Below are 27,143 nucleotides of genomic sequence, written 5' to 3'. Positions count from 1 at the left end.
AATAAACTCTTTCTTACTTTGTCATATTTCATACGCCGCTGTCATGTACAACTAGACGCAGGTTCAACTCAATAAGCTTGACGCAACGATCAAGAAGGCTGTTAAAAGCGCATTGGGGCTCCCAATTCGAACCAGCACTGAAAAATTGCTCAAGTTAGAAATACACAACACGACAATGGAGATGGGGGAGGCTCAAGAAATGTCACAAATAGCGAGACTATCTACAACCAGCACGGGAAGATAAATCCTGGACAAGATCATGATCAACCCCATTACAGATCCAGCACAGTACACTAAAATTCATCAAGAATTCGCAGACAATATAATTGTCGCACCGCTACCCAGGAATGCGCACCCAAAATATAACATCAACAGGAGAGTTGCACGAGCCAGGGCGTTAATCAAGAAAATGGATAAAGGGAGCAGAGGAGCCTGCTTTGTTGATTCAGCTGCCTACAAGGATCGAACTAAGTTCGCGGCGGCGGTAGTGGATCATCAGGGCAAATGCACCAACTGCGCCACGGTCTACACTAGCAAACCTGAAGTCGCTGAACAAGTGGTCATTGCATTGGCACTAACAGACGATAGATTCACAAAAATATATAGTGACTCGAAAACGGCTATTAGAGCTTTCAATAGAGGAAAGATTGCCCCACGTGCACAGGCTGCGAGAATAATTAACATATGGCAAACAAATGTTACACATTACATTTATTGGTTCCCGGCGCACCTTGGTTCACTTGATGACATTCTTGTCAATCCAGATGAATCGGTCAACAGCGTCGCCCGTGAACTTAAAGACCGGGACGCTTTTACATATGGTTTCGATTCTGCTGGATTGGAGAGCCTTCAGAGATATGCGCTCATTACATGTAATTAAATTACAAAACATTACTACATGGGAAGGAGGGAGTTTCCACCCCCTCACTACAGGCTAAACAGAGCACAAGCAGTTACACTTAGGCAATTACAAACACAGTCTTACTATTTACTTGCCACAAATAAAGGAATGGTATGATATTGCAGACATGAATATTATATGCAAAGCATGCAGAAAGGAGATATGCACGCTTGAGCATATGCTCTAGGAGTGTGGGTTGCTCGGCCCTGGCATTTCCCGGAATCGGTTTTTAGGAATGATCAGATCCCCAGATCATATCCCTCAAGCCCTGGCTGTCAAGTATGCCCGTGATAGGGCTAGGAGGGTTGACGTCCCGGTCCCAACATGCGACTAGCCACGCAAGTGGCAACACCTTGTACAGGACCAGAATAAAGCTTTTCCTCCTCCTCCTCCTCCTCCTCCTCCTCCTCCTCCTCCTATAACTGAAGAAGTATATCTTGTTTCTGTTTACTGCTTGATGTGTGACTCTTTGATGTCTGAAATTGTTCAATGGCGCACTGAACTTTGAATGTTTTGGAGGGCTGCCTTCGGGGTCGCAAACAATCGATGCAGTGGCTACTGGAGAATGCATTCAGGATGCCACTCGAATTTCAAAAATCTGTACGGCAACAGAACTTGTTAGACAGCCCCCCCACCCCCTCCCCCACCCCCATGCCTTGACCTTGTTTTCAACACACTTCGGTTGAGTGACAACTCGGCTATGGAATTAATATGTAGTTTTGTCGGAACCATCAGTATAAACATGAAGTCGTACAGAATTTTTATAGCGCTTCTTGTTTGAAGGATGCTAGTGACATATTATATTTCTTTTCGTGCCAGAAATAGTGAAATGTGAGAATACCAAGGTTTACAAGCCACGATTACTGTCGTGGTGACGACGAGCGCTGGCACGCAGCCAGCAATGTCTCCAGCCCTTCGACAGAAAAGAGGGAGACATATATTCGCACATCGCGTGAGCAAGATGTATAGCGATCGGAATAAGCGCAGTAGAGATGGGGTGTTGGGCCTTCGTTGTCCAAACGGCGGCAGTTACATATTTCTCTGAAAGCTGAATTATATAGCAGCTATTTAGACTTTTAGACCGGGCTCATCCGATGGCTCTCAGACATATATAGACACATATAATACGTATAGCGACCACGCGCCCCAATGTGCATATACCTTGGGATTAAAAGTCTTGCAAAGTCTGTCTTACGTATGCGCTCATCGCCCAATCGACCTTACGAAGTAAGCATGCCAAAATGGTCACGAGCGCTTAATTGCAGCTTGGAAAATGAGACAGCAACGACTACGGTAAGATTCCTTGTGCAAGTTTAAGCCTTTGCCTAAATATACAAAGTTGGACGTCCAATTCCAACGGTTTTTAGCCATCCGCCGAAGGGCAGAACGTAAATACAGGCGTATTAAATTCATGCTTGATCTTCGAGAGGCCAGCCCCCCCACCCTCCACAAAAAGAAACATATATATATCGTAAGAAACTAACAAACAATGACACCAAAGACAACATAGAGGAGATTACTTATACTGACTGCTTGAAGTAAAGAAATGATAAATTAATGGGAATGAAAGTGGTTGAAGAAACAACTTGCCACAGGTGGGGAACGATCCCAGGTCTTCGCATTACGCGTGCGATGCTCTGCCAATTGAGCTACAACGGCGCCGTTTTCCCATCCGCTTTCTTGGATATTTATGTTTTCCTACAACTACCAATACAGTCAAGGCCCGTATAGCTGTAAATCATACTGCGAAATGCTTGATCCACGCACCGTTTTTCATAAGGGTATACGACGTTATATGAGGCATTCTGACGCCTCCTCGTTAGCACTGCCCCTTCAAGTCCATTGCTTTTCATCAGTGGTACGTCGCGAGATTGACGTAGCCTAAGGTTCCTGCTCGAGGGTGGCAGTGGCAGAGACGACGAAAGACGGCAATGACGGTGTGTAACGAGAGAGACATAAGCTAATTGAAGCAGATGAATCACGTGAAGATGGTGCATATATATCAGATCGCATCACTCCACTTAATGGGTTAATGCAAAGTTCCAAAAGCAAATTATTTTCGTCATTCTATCTATCTGCGATTTCGAAGCGTTCTCTGAAACGTTCAGCCATCCCACGGTTCAATCGTGTATCAGCTGTCATACCGACGATATTTTATTTTATAGTGACCTGATGTAATAGGAGAGGTTGGCGCCATTAGGTTACATTACATACTCGCCGTCGCTTGGCAAAGAAAAATATTGTCCCGACATTTGTAACAAAATGTAGCGCACAATTATCCCGAAAGTCAGTAAGTCGGTATTAACAAAAAGTTATGTGCGTGAGTCTAGGAACCCACAAAAGATGAACATGTATATATTTTCATATGTAAACACAAGTACTTCGCATTGTGCGAGAACGCCTAAATAAGTTCAATTTCACAAACGTGTACACAACCCGCCGTGGTTGCTTAGTGGTGTTGGGCTGCTAAGCACGAGGTCGCGTATTTGAATCCCGGCCACGGTGGCCGCATTTCGATGGAGGCGAAATGCGAAAACCCCCGTGTACTTAGATTTAGGTGCACATTAAAGAAATCCATGTGGTCCAAATTATTCCGGAGTCCCCCACTACGGCCTGCCTCATAATCAGATCGTGGTTTTGGCACGTGAACCCCCATAATGCACGAGGCGTGACAGTTATGAGGTGTGACAGTGTGGCAATTAAGGTGGGCTTTTCGCAACCGCGAGCCAAATTCCTTGCTGTGCAGAAATACAAGTATAATTCACAAATTGCTGTGCAACTGGATTTGCGGTCTGGCCAATGCTTCAGTAGTATACATGCCCGCGGTGTAGTGACCAGTGTTTCTTTGTCGCATTTATGACTTTCTGATTGTCGCTTAGATTTACCTCGTGACAGTTGTGCTCGGTGCACGTGATGGAGGTAGAGAATTACGGGACCAGTGACATATCAAGAATACAGTGAAAAATGCCTGCGCATTTTACGGAACGTGCGCATATGCGTTCGCCAACGATCCATCTCATCTGATTCTCCCTGTACTCCCTTTTCTGCTATTCACGCCCCACTCTTTCACCTTTGTTGGGCGCTGCCACGTCGTGAACCCTACACAGGGTGTCGATGGTGTTCGTCAGGTACAAATGATGCAGCCGTAAAATGACTCGCTGCAGCTCTTTGGGGAGCACCTTCTATTTGAGCTGTGCCAGAAGAGGTTCCTTAGCACTGGTCCAGACCACCATTTGTGGTCCGATTATGCAACGTGATTAAATATAAAACCATTCTCGTAGTGAGAGGCGAGACGTAATGTCCAACGATCCCGTATGCCCAACTGTGTGCCTAAAGACCCAACGAGAGGGAATGTACAAGGAGCCTAAATATCCAATCATGCCTGTATATTAAACAAGGTGACACGGACAGCATATAAACAACCAGATCTTTTCTTCTTTTATTTTCTGACTACTGTAGAAAGGTTTGGTACACGCTTTAACGCTGTTTCGAGCAAGGAAGCCAACCGTTGTAGTTGTGAGAACAGTATCTGTGTCGCCAAACCTTGGCGGCACTTTTTATTTTTATGTTCTTCATTCAACTCCTTGAAGTTGGAGCACACGTATGTAGCTTTGAAAGTAAGCGTTCGACGATCCCCAAATCGTTTCAGATTGGTTAAACGCAATGCATTTGCCCAGGCCGACTGCATGCTGCATGATCACGAAGCATCTAACAGTCATGTTGGTACAAGAACGCCCGATCAGTATTTTTCACTCGTCCGTACTTTTACATGAGGTGGACGATAGCTGGTAAAATCTCATGCTCTGCAGCTATTCATACGTTACTTGTTTTGCCCTGCCAATAAACATTATTAGGCGCTGGTGCGGTGTCCTTTTCGTCCTTAGCCCTTTAGCGTTAATTTCAGTGAATTAATTCTTTTATTCGCATTCTGCTCGCCCTGCGGGCATGTGCCCTGAGCTGTCCTACGAATCGTTGTTACAAGCACATGGTAAGTGCGCGGTGCATATCTACACGGTTTCATTCCGACCACCTGGTCCTTTCGCGCACTTTAATCTAAGTGGAGTAGTAAACTGGGCTGTTTGGTATTTGTTCATATTTGAAGGGTATAGCGCTTGCGATATATAGCACGGAACGAAAGGAAGACACAGGACTACCGCGTACAAAAGTACCGCGCATACTTTCAGATAACTGACAAATTTCATTAACCTTTCGTTCCACGTTCGGTCTGTAGCGCCATCTATAGGCGCTTTTGCATTTAACCCCGATCGGAACGGTACTAGGAATCGAACCGCCGCTAAAACCATGGAGGAAGGAAAAAAATTTACTAGGCAGCATTACGTCACGCAGCCAGCCTTGGCAAGCGAACGCCCCAGCGTAAAGCCACAGTGGTGGCCCAACGCGCGACCTCTTGCGTCGAGATCACGTAGCAAGAATTGAGCTCTGCTGCGACATCTGGTTCCCAGTAACTATGCCAGTAGATCTTATTCGGTGCGCGCTTGTTCGGCTGCCCTGCCGTGGATCTGCCTGCAGAGCGGGAACACTAAAACCAACCGCGCACTTTGACGTGCGATCACGTGTGTTGGGCCGCCACTGGCCCAACAGATTTCGGCTTGAATCGCGTTGCGGTATGCTCCCTCCTATCTTTTTCCTTCCTCCCTGGCTCAAACGCCGTGACTGATCTTGAGGCAAGAAATGGCCGGGCGAGCTGGAAGCGCCATCTCGTTTCCAGTGAGTGAACTAGTCCGTGAAGATCGTCTATATCGAAGCCGGCATGTATATCCAATGATACGGAATGTCCAAGAAGCCTGAATTGTGTACATTGTATACAAGCGTTTGTATACACCTAACGAGACGGAATCTCCAACGAAGTTTAGTATACATGCACTGCTGGGTATTCCGTTTCGTTGCATGTACACAGGTCACGTAGTCCCCTCCTCATCCCTTTGTGGTGTTTCCTGAACACTGTGCGCGCCCACGACATGATTCAGCGTCGCTGAGCAGTGGGGCGTCTCCTCTTCGTATCTGTGTGACCTGTTCGAGAACCTACTTTTTCGGAGCGCGGATCCTGCAATGAAGCGCGCTTTTGTGGGAGAAACATCTCCTGTATACTATTAATCTGTCATTGACTATAGGCCAGCTTGTAGTAGGCAAGTTAATACATAGCGACAAGTTAAAGGCGGCATGCACGTCAACGACTGCGACAGACCATGAGCTATAGATACAGCAAGTGTAGGTAACATCGTTTTCCCTCTCTCCCTGTCTGCGCGATGTCGCTATGCATGTCTCAGCCTATATACAGCCTCAAGTGCTGCGTTGGACGCGCGCAAACGCAAATGATAGAGTGTTGGTTCCTTAAGCAACATCTATGTCCAGACAGCGCGCGATGTAGAAGTAACAGTGCGCGAAAACGTGAACACGCCAAATTGCACAGCTAATGTGACGTCACTAACCGCGTCAAGAACGACTGTTGAACGAATGATCTTTTTTTTAGAGCGGCCAACATTCGGCATGCAGAGTGTATAAGCCGCTGATTACGCTAACCTTGGTAGTGCAGCGAAAACTATAGGGGCCCTTCCAGTGAACCATGGAAGGACAGCCGGCTACGGGCTTTCGGCAAAAAAGCAAGTTCTGTGACCCATTGCTAATCCATCCGTAATCCTTCCACTCAACCGGGGTTGCGTACGTAAGGGTTCTTCATCGTTATCGTAATCATCACCTCAGCAGCAGAAACAGCTTAAGGACCTTGCAAATCAAAAGCCTCTTCAAGTCACAGAACAGGAACATTAATTAGCGGGCGGTGACGAACGAACCCTCGTGGTTATCTGCACTGCATTGATTTGTACACAGGGCAGAAATTGACAATAGAGAGTTTTAGATTAAGGGGCCCCAACGCTTGCGTTCTCCTAATCTAAAACTATATGGTATTTGACTGCGCATGGTGGCTTTTCTATCGCGAGTTTGAGCCGACGACTGTACTTCTCAGATTATGGAAAAGAAATCATTGTTCTTTTTTTGGCTTCATCGCAGCTGCGGACATCAAGATACACGCGATATTTGCCAGTACGATTATTAATTAATAATTGTTCGAAAGCCAGCACATCCATGGACTAACGTATATGGTCACGGTGTATTTCAAGTCACGCAGTGCTCAAAGCATAACCCATGCGCTAGAAATTTTTTGTGTATATAGCACCAGTTTCTAGAAATACGAACTCGGAATATGCTTCGAGTTGCATCACTGTTCGAGCTAAGAATTTTCGTACTATTGTGCCGAAACATATCGCTACAGTGCGGAAACGTATAATAACGTACGCCAATGAATTTCGATGCAGATCTGAAGTACTTAATTAATGAAACTGGGGCAAAGTACAGCGCTTCTACAAAAATACATTGCTTTAAGTACTGGCTGACTTCACTTCTGCAATTAAAACACACTGTTCGAAGTCAATGATTGAAGTTTCGTTGGAGATTGGTTGCATTGACGATTATTGCACAAATATTTATCTCCACCGTTGTTACGAAGCTGTATCAGTAAAAATTGTGATTTTTGTTTTGAATTTCCTGTTTTTAATTATGCGAAACAGTCGTCACAGAAACGGATGCTGTAATGTAAAGAGTTTGTCGGCGTGTTTGCCACGATGCACGTCATCAGCATAGTATCCCAAACCCTAGGTGTACACACTTCCGCTTATGCGTGCAACAACAACGCGCGTATGCGCAGCCATCTAGCGCCCGCTGCACAGAGCTGCGGCACTGCTGTGCTGAGCTTGATTATTCTCACACAATGCGGCGACAACACAAGGCCGTGTATCGCCAAATTTACACAGGAAGCGATCCGACGACAACGGTTGGAGGGCCGCAGCTGCCGTTCACATGCAAAACTTAAGTATTATTATTTTTTAATGACGCAGCACGTGATGCCGCATAATCAAAGAGAGCGTAGCCGAGTCACTTTAGTGCAAGAACTTAAAAGAAACAGGGGAGGGGTGCTAATTACTAGCTCGTGGGCAGACGGCAAGATTTCTTCGTTGTCACGCGTTGCACGCACGCAAATTACTCGCGCGCGACAAACGGCGTGTGACAAGCGGCGCGCGCACGGCAGACCACGCCGGCGCTCGTCGCCGGCAGCGCGCGCATCCCGTCCCCTCCCTCGCCGGTCGAGACGCGATTGGTCGGCGCGCCGCCAGTGGGCGTGGCGCCGACCTATTTAAGCGCGCGCCGCGTGCCCACCTCCTCTCGGTGCGCCATGCTTTCCTCCCGGTGCTGTGCCGCTGCGGCGCTCGCGCTCGCGTCCTCGGTGACCGTGTTGGTGGTGGCCTGTGCAGCCGCATCCTCCGGCGCCCAGCCAACGACCACGCCGACAGCGGCGACCACCGCCTCGCCGGCGGGCAGCGCTGCGACGGCGAACTGCACGCGGTGCGGCGGCGCGGTGATGCAGAGCCGCGCCGTGCGCCTGCGGGCCATCAAGGCGCAGATCCTGAGCAAGCTGGGCATGAAGCGGGCGCCCAACGTGACGCGCCGCGCTCTGCCGGGCATCCAGCCCCTGCACCAGCTGCTGGACCGCTACGACGCCGGCATGATGCAGGCGGACGCGCCGTTCGAGCCCGGCGAACAGTACGACGACGACGACGACTTCCACATGGCCGCCGAGCAGATCATCACCTTCGGCCAGCAGGGTGAGCCGAGACTGTGCGCCGACCGGTGTTCTTTTTTTTTTTGCTTCTTCCCGGCGAGGGTGTTGAATTCCCTTTAATCCGCATTTCGTGCTGCGACAACGATTTCGAATTCTTTCCTTTCATTTGGAATGAAAAAAAAAAGAACGTTCCTAAATTGCTCTGTTCGCTTCCAATCGCGGTCATCAATTTGGCACATATTATATATGCAAGCCCTGCGATTGTGCGCTCGAATACTTTGCAGATTTAACCCTACCCACCTACGCGTGCAGATATCTTAGTATATTGGCAATGCCACAACGGTGTTATAAAGTGGGAAGTATACGTCTCACCTGCGCCGCAGTTCTCCGGCGTTGTCTTTCTCTGGACTCTTGCCCCTATATATAGATATCAGTTGCGTATGGGTTCTTTTGCGGGACACACGATTCTTGGCCACGTGCCTCCCTTTTCTGTCGACGCCTCTGAAAGTCGCAAGGATAAGCGGTGATTGCCCTGTTTACGAGACGAGACCGCTCTGTGCATGTCCCCCCTGCCGCAATATTATGTATTGGAAATGCGGAGCTCTTTCTCAAATTTGTGGATCTGGCAATCAGGGCACGTAATTTGAACCGCCTATGCAATCTTGTCTTGACACGCAATAGCGATAGTGCATTTATCTTTTAGTTCCGTGTCTACGACCTTCTTGCGTTGCGCTTACCTTTTTCGTGGCCGATGTTTATATGGTCCCATTTCAGCGGTATAATGTGGCTTTCCAGAATAATTCTCGCTAATACACTTCGATGCTTAAATAAACTTGTTCTTTGAAAAAAGAAAAGAAGGCGTGTGATGACTGTCACATTGGTTGTCACGGTACCTTTAGCAGTTGCGTGTATTGTTGTGTCTTCCTAGCAATCAAACTCACGGAAGGTATAGATGTCTGATCGTCGGGTATAACGGTATATACTGAATATGTATAAGCTCGCGCGGGAACACGGTTATAACTCTTATTTAGAGCCTCATGAATTATACTAGTGTTAACCATTAACTTTACGTGTATAACTCGCGTCAATACCTCGGAACTGCAAGCTTTAATTTTTCCCTTTTTTTTTTAATTGCGAACAAGACTTGCCGTAAGGCATAATTACGTCTGGCGTGTATTATATGTATGCTGTAACACCTGCGTTGCGTGTGAATTCAAGCAGTGTTCTGTGGTATCTGTTGTCGTGTACCTGCAGCGACCACTGGTCACGCTTACACGAGCTCAAATGTCTAAAGTATATACCTTCTCTTTTCTGATAACCTATAACGCTTTTTTAGCAGACATCTACGTGTGTACTGCAAATTATTTACACCTTTGAAAAGGAATAAGGGCCTAAATTGGTCAATATATAAATCAGACCTTTACACCCTTCTTTAAGGTGTGAGTTCTATACGGGTTTCTTAGTGACTTTTATGCCATCGCCTATAGCCTTTTTCCCCTTACATGCCTGATTCGCATTGAAGGGTGTAAATGATTTCACAGTGTGGTTCGTGCACCCGCCGGCCCATCTACCATATATAGTGCGAGTGTTCAATGCACGAATGCAAGAACGAACGTGAAGCAGTCGCCTGTGCTACATAGGGTCCTGTTACCTTTCGTGAATTTTATAGTCGTGTATACCTCGTATATGTATGTATACACACGCTCGATCCGGGTTTTCCTGTTGCTATGTGCTGGGAGAACATTAGTGTCACGCCAAGCCTATCGCCGTGTTTGAGCATGCCATAGGGGCTGCGCCGCACAATAGGATATCCCTCGCCAAACCCAACAGGGGGCGTCCCGTTTATATATATATAGACCGAGACAAGCAAGCATGCATGCAGAAGCAAGAATGCAAGGGGTGCACGAAGTGCTACGTATTGAGCCGCGCAGCGTTGTTCGAGCAAATGGCGGCCCTATAGCGGTGTGAACGCGGAAGCCATTTAGAGCCGTGTGTGTGTGTGTGTATCGCTAGGGGGGTCGCCTCGTCTCTATCGTTTGTTGTGTGCGTGCCAGCGCCTCTTTTTCTCCCATTTATGGCGCGCGGGCGATAACGCGACAGACAACGCGCAACTCGATTTTTTTCTCTAGCTGTTTCCTTTTTACCGCGTTGTCAGAGGTGCTATATACACCGATTCCTCCTACACAGGGGTCCCTTGACTTATCGCTGCAGTCGCACCCTCCTTTCCTTTCGTTCGCCAATGTGGCGTTCTTATAGCTATATTGCATGCACCCATCACTGTGTATACGTGTTCGCTCGCTCTATTCATGCGCGCATCAGCGGTTTCCTCTCTTGCGTGTCGAATTTTGAAGATCTGTCGAACCGTGCGACGTACAGGAATCGTCAGCATGCAGCGGAATCCACGGATGCGTTATACCGCGCCGTCTTGCTCGCATTTTCCCGCGTCTGGTCTGTCCTTGTGCTTCGTTTCGCGCATTCTAGCAGCGCCTGTCTGCGCTATGCCGGACCACCACGTATACCTAACTGTTGCTACTGCGTTGATTACAAAGAGTCTCTCTCTCCAGCTATTGGAAGCGTTCAATGCGCTATCTTTCACGGGAAAAAAGAAGAGAAAACTCGCTATCGCGGAAACCAAAATCAGCACTTTTGATATTTCAGGTGCGGAGACGGATATTTCAGAGTATATATAGCTGGGCAGAAAGGTTTCATTCAGACGCGAAGTAATTCGGGTTCCGTATGTGCCAACCCGGACAAGCCTGCGGGTGTTGCTTCGCCTGCAGACTTTCTCGTCTAGCAGTGAAGGCGCCCTCCTCATATGTCGCATGCACGTGGATGCAGCATTCCCGCGAAACCACGCAAATGGTAAATTACCATCTCCGCATTTTCTCTTCTTGAAAATGCAAGCGCTTTAGAAAGTCGATGCTGTTTTTGAATATAGGCGCTGGTCAGTAATGGCATGACATCGACAGAAAGGTGGGCGGCACTTTAACGGTGAAAGTGCTCAAACCAATTTCGTAAGCGCAAGTTCTCAACCTCCGCGGGAATCAGGCACGTACCCAAGGCCCCCCCCCCCCCCTCCCGAAATCAAGTGGCACACCTCCCCCACTCCATCTGCCCACACCACCACTCCTTACGCACATTCCTAAAGCGCCGCCCAATCAAGCTTGAGACGTGACAGCTATTCGGCGGTCAACATTTTGCTGCCTCTTTCACTCCTTTTGGATGGCGGTAGAGAGAGAGAAGGGAAGAAGGAAAGCCAGGGAGGTTAACCAGACTGAGTCCAGTTTGCTACCCTACACGTGAGGAGGGGAATGGGGAGTGAAAGAGAGAACTTAGGTGTAGGATGCCTATAGTCGGGCACTCCAGTCTGTTTCCCTCAGGTAGCGAAAAAGCGCTCGAACTGCTTTCTGGGCTAACGAACTGCGAGGCCAGGCTCCCAAGATCTTCGCTTCCGTAAATGGCCTGTCATCCAGTCTATTTAAAGCACACTGGAGAGTCTCACACTGATTATCGAATTGCAAAAGTGAAGAGACCATCAGTCACCTTCTGTGCCACTGTTCTCGCTTCGATGGCGGTAGTTATCGGCATCTCCTGGGATGTGAAGGCCAGATTTCTCATCGATTCGGTGCCCGCGCGATTAACTCGGGATGCGTTCAGCTGTCACCATCTATTGCAACGGTCATGCGCATCGCTGTTCCTTCTTTAGTTCAACCTTCTTTGTTTAGACTCATCCAGGAACCATGAAAGGGATTCAGTTTGTTGTAAGCTGCCATAGTCTGCATGCTCTTGAAACGAGTTGCGGCAGGAAAAAACGCCAGCTGCCTTTAACTTTTCCTTTTGCCTCATCACTTCCACGAGTGAAGGCTCACCGCAACACTGGCAGATCTTCGGAACCATTATATAGGTTACAAAGGAGGAAAACTAGAGCATTAGAAAAAACAGAGTCCGTCATCAAGCTCTGCATCAACCGCTAAACCCATAAGCAATATGAATGCCACCCGTTATCTCGTCTGGCTTTTCCCTAATTGTAGAGCACTTCTCGCGCAAATCGGCGACTGGAAACAAGAGTCGCAAGGAGTTCAGAAATTACGCTATCTACTAAGGGAGAGAGCCGAGGCAACAGCCGAACAGGAAGGAAAAGCGAAAATTAAGAAATTAGCCGTTGTTTGTGAAAACATTTATAGATCAACATCTTTTATTTAAAAAAAAAAGTAGGGAAAACGCCACCGCGGAAGCGGAGAATGATTCCGTGTGTTTTGAATGACGCTTCTGCAGTTATCAGTCGAGCCGGCTGACGTAGCCACATCTCTGCTGTGCTTATGTGTTTTTTTTTTCTAACCTTCTGCGGTGGGCGCAGTACGTCTAGAACCGTATCCGGCGCTCTAGGCGGCTATACGGGACCGGCGGCTACGCAACGTTATGCAACTTCCTAAATAACAACACGAGTCGGTTTTGGCACTTGGTAGAGCAGTAAACGATGGATTCAAAAGAACTGTGATTGTTCCGCAATATATATTTCTTAATAATTCTTCCTGAGCTGATTCAAAAAACACTACCAGAAATCCTTATTTTAGACTTCCGCTTGTTTACTTGTTTTTGGCAGTGTTCTTCCTGCGCGAGTGCATTTGATGTGGTTCCTTGTTTGTCAAGTAAAGGAGAGGTGCATCTCACAGGCGTACCTGTGAGATACACCCTATTTCATTTCTCTTTTGCGGGTTTAAGCGTCTTTATGCATTCCTACCAGACACGTACCCAGGATTATTTTTTTTTCGGAGGGAACCATAAACAAATATGAACCAGCGCAACGAAAACGTCGTCTGAATTTTCAAACACATCGCGAACAGATTTGATACACATGTCGCCAAGCGAACTTTTCAGTACCGACTTCAATTAATCGCCAAATATATTGTGCGGAATTTTTCGTGTGAACTGCATACGAACTTGATATCAAAGGAGCTTAATGATTCTTCGCATTGCGTCAGACTGTTGAGCTCCCTTGTTCTTTGTGTGCACCGGATGAGTACATAAACAAACACTTAAGATGGACAAGTAATGGACGAGAGTTGATGCACGCGCGTATGCCATTCGCGTACGATCTTACAAGTCAAGAAATGTGATAACGCACGCAGCATGTGCCATTGTCACGTTGAACATTGTTATCGCCTCTGATTCAGCCGTTCGCTTCCGATTAACCATACTCGGGAAATTATCCGGAGTGCTCGCGCATGCGGTCATTGATGCAACGCCCCGTTTGGCCGATATAAAAACGCTTGCATGAAAGGGGGATCTTATACACCACACAGTCACCAACAAACCTCTGTCTGTGCTGCTTTTTACAACTTTTTTTATGCCTTATATCCGTACTCACGAAACAGCTAGTAATTATAAGTGCGGTGCAATTTCAACCCGACCGAAGGTTCCATGGCACAAGATAGTGTGTGCATTGCACTGTTCCTCTTATTATTGCCTTTTTTGTATATGTGGTGGCGCCCATTTGAGTTCGGGTACAGGGGACGAAACGGTTCCTTTGTTCGCGGCGCCCGAAGCTGTTTATGTTTTCCTTTTTCTTTATTTTCGCTGTCGACACGCGTGCTCGTAAAATTCGGTTTTGTGCTTCTTCGGTCAGAAATCGCCCCGGCTCTATCTTCAACAATAAGTCCCTTCTGCTCGAGTGCCTTGAGCGAAAAGAGCGACGACAGATAATAGCTCGAAGCCGACCATGCCTGGTCTTCTAGCTGTTCGCGCATCTGTGTGTGCTGCATGGCGGCGCACGGAATACATCGAGGAGAGCCGCTGACAAGGCCCGTTTCACGCCGAATATCGAGTATTCTATCCTCTCCGGCTGCAGTATATATACTGAACGCTTGTTGTTGGGGAAGGCTTTAAAGCAGGAACTGAAACTGAAGTAAACATTAATAACCACAACGTATTTTTACAGAAAGTGTTTTTACGTCGCTGTTGAAGAACCACAAAACTTTCTGCAACGCCTGCGCTTCGTGGGGTCACCGCTCAACGTAGCCAGACAGCGCAAAGCCAGCCCGCTGAAATACTTACAGCTCAATGAAATGTGCGGAAATCATTTGTAAGCGCCTCTATGAAACCTTTTTTTCAGCTTGTTCAGTCATTAACAACAAATAATGCGATAAAAAGCCTATTTGCTATGTTTCTTATCCAGAAACACATTCCTAGAGTCTGGCAACACTGACAAATACGCTCCGAGCACACGGCGGCATCCGCCTGTCTTTCGCTGGAAGTCAGCGATGCCAGCGAACCGTCGGCGTCGTCACGCTGCGCCTATTCGTGCCGGGCGAAGTTCGCCATGAAAGTTCCCTCCATGCATCCCGGGCTTAAGTGACGAAGGGAAGGACGGCATCCAGTGAGAGTGGTCAGGCGTAATGTACATACAATACAATACAATATGTTTATTTAACATCTTTCGGATGTTGGGTGCGCCGGCAGAAAGCCAATGCGAAGGCTTGACGAGGCCGCCGCACCGTATACGTAGGCTTGGCAGTGGTACACGAAAACATACACAGCGTGAAAACATTTTCAGATAACAGACATAAGATAACAAACACAAGATAACAAAGTGGGCATTGTTTAGCTATACGTACATCGATTGAGATTCTTTGTTTAATAAATGCGGGAGGGTGTCGCACAACATTTGACAACCATAATTAGTACGCGGGTCTTAGCTACAAACCATTTCAAGCTAGTTCGTGTTGAATGTATAGGCTCTTTGCGTTTTAATGCGGACAGCATGGCTCCCAGCGTTCGGTTCGTCCGTTGGTCGGTGGGCTGTAGGCTGTAGATGTGCGGTGAACTGTACGGCATGAGCGAAGGAGCTCCTGAAGGACATTGGATAAAAACACACGCCCTCTGTCTCTGAGTGGTTCGCGCGGTACGCCATGGCGGAAGACGAAATTACGTAAGATGAAGTTCGCAACGTGACAAGCACCAGCCGAAGGAAGCCCGCAGCCGTTTCCGCATACCGCGATAAATGGTCGATGGCGCATCTGTCACTAGCTACAGAGCGCGAAAGTGGGCCATAAAGATCAATTCCGACATGGTCGAAGGGGCGTGCAGGACACGGTATAAGGGCTGGAGGAGGCCGGGAGAATGGGGAAATGGTTTCCGTCGATGACACGATTGGCAAGAACGAACGTATTTGCAGACATACATGTACAGTACATGGCACGCTAGTAATATAGCGTTATCGGAGCCGCTCATACGTTCTCAGCGCGCCAGCGTGCGCATGTTATGGGTCAGCATGAAAGTATGCGCATACAGCGTACCGCGTGTGGCTATGGATGACGAGCATCCAATTACGGCTGTCTGATTGATAGTTGCGACGATATAATTTAGTTCGTCCCGTATCGCGAAATGCGTGGCTTGGCGGTGAAGTGCACGTAGGTGCAGCGCTGGTTCGGCGACGCACAGGTGACAAAGAACGGCGGTGTGGTGAGGGCGAGCGACGGGAAGGGAAGGGTTGAAAGGCGGAGTCAGGCCGGGGGTCTCGGGCGTACACATCAGGTGGCGCGTTGGGCGTCATCAGGTAGCCGGAAGGAATAGCCGCGGTATCGTGGTGCACCCGGCGCTGCCGCGAACCGCCGACGACAGAAGGTGCAACGTGACCTGGAATTCCACAAGCGTAGGATATCGGTCGGTTGTCAGCAGTGCGCCACGGACGTGCGCCAGCGCATGGCGCTGGTGGCTGTCAGAGAGGTTGAGGGGTCAACGCTGCAGCCGCATATATATATATATATATATATATATATATATATATATATATATATATATATATATATATATATATATATATATATATATATATATATATATATATATATATACTATAAGTGAATGATGCGGCTATAGGTGTCGGCTGAGAGGCGGACGGCAGCACCTCGAAGACCTGCTTCTGAATAACTTGTGTGATAGACGACGCTGCGTGGGCACTTGTTGCTCGCGCACATATTCTTTGATTTGTGACGGTAGCGTATTGTGGTCAGCACGTATGGTTAAAGCGGCGAGGGAATCGTCCGTTGTTGTCGGCCGCCGATCGACTAAGACGCGTTGTTTACGTAGCTCTTCAAAGCTCTGGCACAAGGTCGTAAGCTCAACGACAGTGCGTGGGTCCTTGGCCAGCAACGTTTGAAGGGCATCGCCGTCAATGCCTTTCAGGATGTGTTCGTTCTCTTTCTCGAGTCGTGGAAGGATGCAGGCGCTTTCACAAGCCGATCACGTCTTCTGTGTAGCTAGGAAATTTTCGCCTTGCTGCTGTGCACGTACGCGGAGGCGCTGTTCGGCGCGGAGTTAGCGCACGGCGGGGTGGTCGAACACGTCTGCGAAGCGTTTCTTGAACGCACTCCATGTAGCGAAGTCGGACTCGTCGTTGTGGCACCAGGCTTGCGACGCCTTTGAGATAAAGCGAGACATTCTGTACTTTCGACTGGTCGTCCCACTTATTGTGGCCGCTCACCTTTTCGAATGTCGCCAGCCAATCTTCCACATCGTGGTCATCTGTTCCACTAAAGAAGGGAGGGTCGCGCAGCGCGCCGGTTACGAGAGCCTGCGCGGATTTGGCGCTGGCCTGCTGGGTGGTTTCATCAAGCATTGTCGGGGCATTTGGTAGCGTCCGACTTCGCAGTTCCAGGTTTGAATACGTACCCCGCACCACTACATTTTCTTTTTGTTAGCAAGACTGGAAAAGTGACAGCCTGCACGTGTACGTATTCTGTAAGGCTACATTATTCGTGCATTCAATTGTCCAAATATTTCTTAAGTGTTGTAATTACGTCACGAAAGGCCTTTACCAAGAACATCGATGGCGAACGCCAATCCATTGACGTAGAGTAGGCGCGTACCAACGCTCACAGACAAGTGTGTGTGTGTGTGTGTGTGTGTGTGTGTGTGTGTGTGTGTGTGTGTGTGTGTGTGTGTGTGTGTGTGTGTGTGTGTGTGTGTGTGTGTGTGTGTGTGTGTGTGTGGCGAGCTTTAACCAAGTGGTGGTGGGGGGGGGGGGTATGGGAACTCTAGAATCAGGTTGAAGCTTTGTTCTGATTCCAACAGCTTCGTAGTTATAGGCTCTCCGCTTATAGGTTATTAAATGGACGCCCCTTTTGCGTCATCGACCTTTCTATAGGAAAAGGGTTGGCACCGAGAAGTGCCGCCGTACGTCACTTCACGCCGACCAGCTTCCACCGCGTCGGCGCCTGCGTTGTTTCAAATGCACATATATATTCATTGCAAGCGTACAAAACCCAAACGGTTGTGTACTTGTCGCGATTACAGAGCTGTCGCCAGTGCCACATGCACCGTGGCTCATGAGTGTGGCGCTGTCCGCGATCTCTGGCTCGAGGGAGCGCAAGGAGTCGGTTTGAATCTATAAGCTCCAATAGCAACAGAAGGGACACAGCACGGCCGCGCACCCTGAAAACGGCTGTGTAATCAACTGCGCAGAGCCACTTGACAAGGGCCGTGTATGCGTGAGAACACGTTTTGATTCGCGACGGCTTACCCAGCACCACACAAGGGAAGGGGGGGGGGGGAGGGGTTCAGTACGCCGGGAAAGTTTTATATGGAGCAGAAAGACAAACGTTGCAGCATCCTGCACGCATACTGAAACTGCGAGCACAGCAGCAGATGGTACTGTACAGCGTGTTTATATACATATGCGCGAGACCTTTAAAGATTCGAGTGAACAAGAACCTTGCCCCCACGCTGGCATTCCTGTACATACGCGAGTGGTTTGCGCGCATTAATCACGGCTCCCAGAAGTGGTCTCATTTGGAACGAGCCAGTTTTCTGTTTCTTTCTTCCACAGCGGCGGCGCGCCGCGCATACCTCCGCGATGCCTGGCAGAGAAATTTCTCCCATCAGCGGTAGCCAACCGGATTTTTTTTTTCTCTGGTTAACCTCTCTGCCTTTCCCCTTTCCTCTCTCTCTCTCTCTCTCTCTCTCCCATCAGCGCAGGCGCCGGTCAGCTGCTGCGACCGACGGCCGTCGCGCCGCGCTCCTCCGTGCCGAGTCGGCCGCCGAGGAGAAGACACGACTGCGCGACGCCCCGGCGTCTTCCCGGCCGTGGAATGCGCGCCTCTCCAGCGGCGCGGAGGTATAGCCGGCGACAGCAGCAGCAGCAGCGACGGCACGTGTCGCGCGTTTTCTTCCGCGGCGCCAGCGAATATCGGCGGCCCGGCGTGTCTTTACCGGTTTCCGCTCAGCAGGGTCGCGCGACACATTTATCGAACCGCGTGCCGCGGAGCCACTGCTTGGAGCGCTCTTGCGTGCTGCGGCCCGGCCGAAGACGCCATTTGCATAGATTGGGCCTCTTTTTGATGTAAGGCGTGCATCGCGTGCCGTGCCGCACGCATCCAGTGCACCTCTCTGTGCAGCCTGATCGGCTGTTGGAAGTTCCCCGGGCTGCATGGCGATCGGCTCCAGCGCAATGCATATTATTTGATCCGCACCGATGGCACCGGCTGTTGGAATCTCAGCGCTGCCACCGGCTGTTGGAACCTCAGTGCTGACACCCGTTGTTGCAACCGGACCGTTGGCGCCCGTTGTTGCAAATGGGTCGCAAGCCCCAAGGGTAGCGTTGGCCTGGCGGCCTGGGGCACACTGGAAGCATCCGAAGGTCCCAGCAAAGCATGAGGCGACTGCTAACAGAACAACTGGTTTATTCTAGCATCGCAAAGAGCGGGCGGTCAGGTCGACCGAAGTAGAGAGACGGGAGAGCACGTTCATCAACAGAAGAAATCGGAGCCTCTCTCCTGGCGTCCGGGGGCAGCTGCTCTTATACTCTTGGCGTCGCGGGCAAGAAGGAAGGTCACGAGATGACACCACGTGGCAGCAAGGCACGGACGGACTGAGAGACATGTAGAGACAAGGAGGTGACGCATCAGCCGGGCCGGCGCCGGTCAGACCTCCTCGCTTCACACTGGGGGAGCTCCTCTCCCCAGCTGCCGCGCTTTGACAAGCGTGGGCACACACACACACGCACACACAAAGACACGTGGCACTGAACATGCCGGGACGCGCTCGGCGGGGATGCGTCGCGGCCGCTCCGAACGGGCCAAAATGTCCGCCGCTTTGAACGAAGCCCCGGCGTCCGTTGAATTCGCGCCGGCTACACCGCGCGTCATAGGCGAAACGTAACAATATATATATGTATATACATGACTTAAGAACATCTGCACGCGCCGAATACGACATTGAATTGGACAAGCTTCGTGGCAATACGTCGCCGTGCATAGCGAAGTCGGCATCACGAAGATAGCCATCGTGCTGCGAGTGTTTGGATCCAAGAAAACAGTTGTCTCACATATGGAGTACTGCTTGTGGTCTCCGTGGAACCCCTCAGCAACGACACCTTTTCGAGTCATTGGCCCTTCACGAACAATGCAGAGAGATTGACATCGAATATATAGTTCCGCTGGAACATCGACGCTCGACCACTCACCGATTTCGCGCGACCCCCGCATGGACAGTCATTTCACTATGGACGAACTTGAAGCTGTACTTGCCTTGTGCAAGCGTTCATCATCGCGCAGGACCCGACGCTTTACCTATCGTGTCTATACTTAATCTTGGCTAAGAGGCTCGGAAAGCGCTTCTTCACTTATTCAACAGCTCCTGTTCGACAGGCACGGTTCCACAGGAATGGAGGACCAGTCGCCTAATTCCAATGCTCAAGCCTGGCAAGTCGCCTGTAGACACTGCATCGCACCGACCGATTGCGCTTGCCAGCTGCATCGAAAACTAATAGAATGGTTCTAACACAATGAGAATGGCACCTCGTACATTACGAGATATATCCAGACGCAGTGGCACGTTTCAGGCGTGGTCGTTCATCCATAGACAACGTTATCGACTTGGTGACGTACGTCGAGCACCAGAAGTCATACAAACGATTATCTGCTGCCCTGTTTCTGGATGTTAAGGGAGCATATGATAACGCAACACATGAAGCGACCTTCAACACGTTAGAGGCAGTAGGACTTGGAAGCAATATTTACTTCTGGGTTAGTAGCTACATACAAAGGAGATCATTTTTCACACTTACCGAGGATGGCCCAACCTCCCAGCATTACAGTAACCGTGGGGTCCCTCAGGGTGGAGTACTGAGCCCAACGCTCTTCAATTTAGCACTCATTGGACTTGCCGACATCCTTCCATGCACCGTGCGGCTCTCCATCTAGGCCGACGACATTTATATTTGGACGTCGGGTGTGACGCGACTTCAACTTCGCGCGCGGCTTCACTTTAACATCATCGTATACCTTTGGGAACAAGGACTTCAAATATCATGTGAAAAATGTGCAGTGGTGGCACTTGCCAGGAAACCAATGTCTCCATACGTGATATCCGTCGACGGACAACTGATCTCGTACACCACAAGTCAAGTTTTTCGTGGCTATTGACACGAATATCTCCTGGGACCCTCAGATGAATAATGTGAAAAAACGACTGACAAGGGTTTGCCATATTCTTAGGTTCCTAGCAAGAAAGATCTGGGGAGTGTCAATACGCTCTATGCTGCAAGGGTCCTCTCTATTGGACTCCTGCGGTATACCCTACCAGTCATATCCAACACATGCCTGCAGTACTAATCTGAATACAATTCAAGGTATCCAAGCCCAAGCCCTCAGGATATGCCTTGATCTACCGCGGAGCGCGTCAACGACATAAGTTATTAAAATCGCTCAAGATTACCCTATCAGAATGCACATTACCATTGAAACAATGCGTGTGACATGAGACACTTCGCCCGGACCCCTACCCACCACCTCGAAAGTCTCCCTGTAAAAAGGCCCCACACGACATTCAGTGCAACTGCTTTCGCGCACCGTGCCTCTCTTACTTCAGCGTATACGCAGCTACTGCAAGACCTTCGATTCCTCCATAGTGTGTGAGCCCGGCCGTGTACTCGAGAAAACCTCACAATCCCAGGACCTCAGAAAAAGTCGGACTTGCCGTCATTTGCACTCAAGTAATTGGCTTCTTGTACGAGAAATACAGCGACTGCATACACGTCTGTATACTGATGGCTCAACTACATCAACCAGTTTCGGTGGCGCTGCGAGACAGCTTTGCGTTCTAGGACGCACACTCTCGTTAGCTGAGCGGAACCAGACTGTGCAGACTCAGCCCTTCGCTGCAACTCAGACCTCCGGCCGGACTGCACCGACGCGAAGCTTCTCTTCAGTGTCGGTTGTGATTGAGGGTTGCCTTCACGAAAGCTTATTCAGCAGTAATTGGAATCGCTGACAGTCCTGCATGTGATCTTTGCGGCTGCGAGGAGAACATTTACCACCTATTGTGTAACAGTCCTCAGTTTGACCCTCTACCTTTCTCCCTCCTACCCTCTCTCTCTTCCAACCCCATCCCCTCGACCCTGCTGGCGCTGAGCCGTGCTCCCGCAGGGGTTGCAGAGAATAGCGCTAGCCTTTTCTCCTTCCCCTCAAGAACCACTTGTCTCCTCAGTTTGAAGCACAAAGACAATCTATGACCAACGGATTCAGGAAACTAGATGATCGTCTTCTGAGTGAACAGACAATACTAGAACACCGTCCCCACCGATCATCGGCTCAGAAGGCACTAAAGGCACTTTTATGCTTCCTGAGAACATCCGGCTTTTGCGAGCGCCTTTGAATCTGTAATGCTGTTCGTGCACGTCTCTCTACCCTCCTCTCTCTATTTCTCTTCCTTCTTTCTATTCCCTTCTCCCTTCCCCCAGCGCGGGGTAGCCGACCGGACTCTTGACTGGTTAACATCCCTGCCTTCCTTTTATCTATCTCGCTCATCTTTCAATTGAACAGCGATCTTGACCGTGCACGTATACCCGTATGTGCTAGATATATATCTATATGTCGAATCCTCAGCCACGCATATCTGCATCAGTGCTGACAGTACTGTGAACGAGGTTTACAGTTACACCGTTATACGTCAGTTTCGTCGTTTTTGTGGTCAACGACAAAATGTATTTCTTTTGTACGTATCTCATTTCGCAATATCACATAACTTTGGCAGGAATCTTCTTTGTTGTAGATAGTCACGGACATAGTGTTTGATTTGAGGAGGTATTTATGCCGTAGCTTTAGGTATACGTCTTGCGCTGCCAGAAGTAATCACGTTCAAAGACTGCATTTGTCTAGATAGGGACAAAAAGAAGATAGTTCTCGCACTGTGAAGCATGCATCAACCATAGCGCGACGTACTTGGCCTCTTACACCTCCTCCCTCTCCATGCATACTATATATATATGTCGCCATCCCTTTTTACTAAAGTTCTTATCTCTCTCTATTTCTGTCCGCAAACTGTCCCTGCAGATATTTTCTGTGTCCACACATTTCAAAGTCCTTCCGCGCAAGCAGCCAGTGTTTTTTGGTGACACTATTGACACCAGTCGCCCGTGTATATGTATATATGGAGGGGCGTCGTTTCTCGGCCAACGAAATCCTTCTCCACTCCGAACTTCTTGGCTCTCCTACACGAATAAAACTCCTTTCACCGTGCAGCGCGGTGTGGCGACGCATGTAGGGATCGCTGGACCGCGACCCGTGGCGCTGGTCAGCAGCTGCAAGGTCGGGGAGAAAACGCTGCCACCTGCGCGGGACGGGCGGACCCCTTCGGGGGGTCATGACCTCGCGCGGCGAGTTTCCCTTGGCCCGTGACCCCTTCGCAACAGGAACATGCATGCCCGCGGCGGAAGAATCGGGCTTGATTCTTATTGTCCGCTCGTGAGCTGCTCTGCTGTAGCCCTGATTTCTTGCACTTCTGACTCGTTATTTATGCATTTTTTTAAATCTTTTTTCGCTGTGCGTATGGTCCGCGCACTGCGCGTGAAATGCTATACCGTTTTCTTCGTGTCAACCTCGATCTTCGCGCTATAAAGGTACATTGCTCGCCCCCACAGTGAGAGAAGAGAGAGAGAGAAAAAAAAAACCAGGTGCACGGCTTTGTGCCCCGCACTGCTTTTATGCGTGCTCGCTCCGTGACCTGAAACGGGATGCATTCCATGTGAGAGAATGCGCGTATATAATATATATGTGCCGAGAACGGATGCATTCACGGAATTCCACTTGGCTCAGGTAAGGCGTGCGTGTGTACAGGTATGTGCACGGAGCCGAAATTTTCGACGTGGTTGCAGGGAGGAGGTGGATGGATAGAATCTAACGTTTACGCACAATGTGAAATCCTGGTCTTTTCGCTGCCGCATTTGCACGCTGGTTGGAGCGCATATTATCCCCGGTTCCTGCGGCACGTCGAAGGTTCATCCACGTTTACAATCTGAGCAATCTGAGTTTGTCCGTCTATGGCAGATATGCAAACGCACGTGCTCTCGTAATATCGTGGCGACAAGAAAGCCGGACATGCCGACAGTACACACCGCTTGACCCGGTGTGCACTGTCGGCATGTCCGGGAAAAAAGAAAAGAAAAACATTGGCCGTCATGCTGCAAAGTTGCATTCCGCCACTGTGGTGGTAACACAGGTCTACTCGTTTTAGAGGGAAAGAGCGAGGTACAAATATTTATCGGGCGTTTATACAGTTACGTTCTTTTTTTTTTTTGCACTACGAAACAGACGTAATTTATTTCTCCGAAATTTCTTACACACAAAAAGGTCCCGTGGTATAGTGGAGAGAGGGAATATCACAGTGGAATATGCTAGGCTGAAAGTCTATCCATTGGGGGAGAGAGAGAGAGAGAGCAGGGTCCCGGGTCGTGGTGCTGAGTGCATATGTCTAGACCCCGAGGGATCAAACGGCAATCGTCATTGTTATGTCAGAATATAATGAAACAGCATACGCTAGTGGTGTCTAGATCCCTTGGCTAAAAATAAACTGCGTGCGTAACTGCGTAAAAATGAACTGCGTATCGAAACTCCGTAAAATGAAATCTGCGTGCAATATATACGTGCAATTTGTTGACGAATCTGCGACGCCATATATTTAGAGTTTGCTAAATAGTTCCAATATAAGGATTTTTTTTCCCCTTCCTTGAATACCTTATACGCCAGCTGTATACATCCGATGTTTCGTAATCTGAGTGTGAGCATTCCGCAGCTACGTAACAACCTTCATCGTGTTCTTCTTCCACTTCGCTGCTGATTATACGATATATATATATATATATATATATATATATATATATATATATATATATATATGTCTTCTTTAGCTTGCGTATACACAGACGCAGAAGCGCAATGGGTGAAGCACACTGGAGCCGCGGCAACAGCGCATGGCCGCTGACCGCTGCGCGACAACAAAGGTGCGCGCGCACGTCTTTCGTCAAAGTGTGCAAGCGCCATTCGATTGCCGCATTTACCTCACGAGACGAAAATTTTGGTGGATGCATGGTGTTGGGCTGCTAATCACGAGGTCGCGGGATCGAATCCCGGCCACGGCGACCGCATTTCGATGGGAGCGAAATGCCAAAACACCCCTGTACTATATAGATTTAGATGCTCGTTCAAGAACCCCAGGTGGTCAAAATTTCCGGAACCCTCCATATACGGCGTGCATGCCTTATAAACAGAAAGTAATTTTGGCATGTACAACCCCATAATACTGGCTTTTTTATTTACTTTTTTATAGACGATAATTGCACGTAATGCATCAGTGCATCACTGAGGGTGTTTCGTGCAGTGAAAAAAAAAAGGAACATTATCTCACGCGACTAATTTAGCTATACACGGGGACCTATACACGGGGACGATATAGAATATTGTTAGGCCTGGCACTGTCCTTTTACACTATCTCTTAAGGACAACTTCGAATTCAACGCGCTTTCGATGTCACATCTGTGGGCCACGTTGACGCCGCTCTTCGTCCGTATACGCTAGGAATACGGCTTACATAATATGTAGGTGTACCAGAATGCATGAATGCATGCATGAATTATTCCGTGCCTATACAGGTGTGCCCGCTTGCCTAGTGCAAATGTTGCTACTCGGGACGCGCGCGCGTCATTCATGAAGCAGAGCTAAAAACGCAGGACCATAACGCCTGCGTCGTGCGTCAGGCGGTTATGCAAGAAGTCTTCTTTCAGGAGGTGGATGCGTTGACATACGTTGGGCAAGCCAGGGTGCGACGTCCTCCGTCAAGGTTACCCGACGTAGCTTGAGCAGTTGAAACGGTCACTGGTGCACAAGTATATTAAGGCAATTCCATGCAGATGCAGCCAGATAATATATATATATACATATATATATATATATATATATATATATATATATATATATATATATATATATATATATATATATATATATATGTATGTATATGAGCCCAAACGGGAGTGAGCACCGGCTATATGCCGTATGGACATGAAATTAACGCTCACCTGCACCCTCCGCCGCATATCTAATCTGTCCGGTCTATCCGTCTTCGTTCCGTCCAACCGTGGTGTCGCACGGATAAATTACAGGAGCTCTTTTCGAGTAGCTTTTGTTCGCCCTCGGCAAAGTGCCTCGTCAGAGACCAAAGCAGAATGCTGCTTCACGTCCCATATATATGAAGTGTGCACCGTCACTTAATTTCACTGCCTCAGGCCTCGAGATACCTGAAGGTGTACTTTCTTTCTTCGACATGAGGGAACAATCGCGGTGTATTCAACTTTGACGGGTAACTGTCACAGCGCAAGAATTATGCGCAACGCCAAGGCAAGCATGAAGGTGCCTTCTGTATAGGGCGAAGTGTGCGAGAAATGCCTCATTACCTAACATTAACGAACCGAGCTGTGCAGTAACTTTCGTGCTTTCTTACTTCAAAAATATGATTTCGTCAGTAATATTAATCAAATGGGGCCGGCTCGCCAAGCTTCGTTCCGCAAAGGCAAATCGCACGCACAGACACATGCGTGAATGCATTCATAGTCAATCAATCAATCAATCAATCAATCAGACAGTTGATAGATAGATAGATAGATAGATAGATAGATAGATAGATAGATAGATAGATAGATAGATAGATAGATAGATAGATAGATAGATAGATAGATAGATAGATAGATAGATAGATAGATAGATAGATAGATAGATAGATAGATAGATAGATAGATAGATAGATAGATAGATAGATACGAGCGCTACAAAGCACGACCACCAAACGACGGGGGCACCTAAGCAATTGTAATGTGTAAATGCGAGAGCGGTATACTTGTCGCTGAGGTTAGTGCTGCGATGAAAAATTGGCGAGTTGTTTAATGCTGGTGCATTGAACGTGCGTTCCGATTAGAAGTATCCTGCGACGAGCATGGACGTGCCGCAGCGTATAGAGCCGAAGCCAGATTCCCGTACACGAACGCTGCCGCGTCCGTTCGAGACACATTCGGCGCCACGCAACCGCGAGCTCCGTGCCGCCTTGCATTGACCGTGGCAAAAGAGGCGCCGGCGGGCGCCGCTGCGCACTGCGCTCCTCGTGGACGAGGCACCCGCAGTCACACCTGACGCGCTGCCGGGCGACAGGTGACAGGCACGCACGCATTGCCGCAGGCGTCGGAGCCGCGCCTGCGGTCTCGTGTTCGCCCGGCGGGTTCCACGATGGGCAGCGCAGATAGCGCCCGCATCACCGCGGCTTGCATGCGCGATGCGACTCGCATCC

General features: G+C 48.9%; 1 protein-coding gene across 5 annotated transcripts in view; it reads left to right on the top strand.

Annotated features, from left to right (window-relative positions):
• LOC135900241 (growth/differentiation factor 11-like) overlaps window positions 1-27,143 on the top strand; it is a 232,362-nt gene that overhangs the window by 112,399 nt on the left and 92,820 nt on the right. For 4 of the 5 annotated variants that reach the window (XM_070531937.1, XM_070531936.1, XM_070531940.1 and 1 more), the window contains one exon: window positions 8,227-8,577. In XM_070531937.1, the coding sequence (XP_070388038.1) occupies window positions 8,334-8,577 (244 nt within the window). In that variant the 5' untranslated portion in view covers window positions 8,227-8,333. Of the gene's footprint in view, window positions 1-8,128; window positions 8,578-27,143 lie in introns of those variants that run through there. The other variant, XM_065429661.2, reaches the window with a different exon arrangement.

Source organism: Dermacentor albipictus, chromosome 1 (genome assembly GCF_038994185.2).
Source record: "Dermacentor albipictus isolate Rhodes 1998 colony chromosome 1, USDA_Dalb.pri_finalv2, whole genome shotgun sequence".
Taxonomy (NCBI): domain Eukaryota; kingdom Metazoa; phylum Arthropoda; class Arachnida; order Ixodida; family Ixodidae; genus Dermacentor; species Dermacentor albipictus.
The sequence above is the reverse complement of the archived record's forward strand: the minus strand, read 5'-3'. Positions and strand labels throughout refer to the sequence as shown.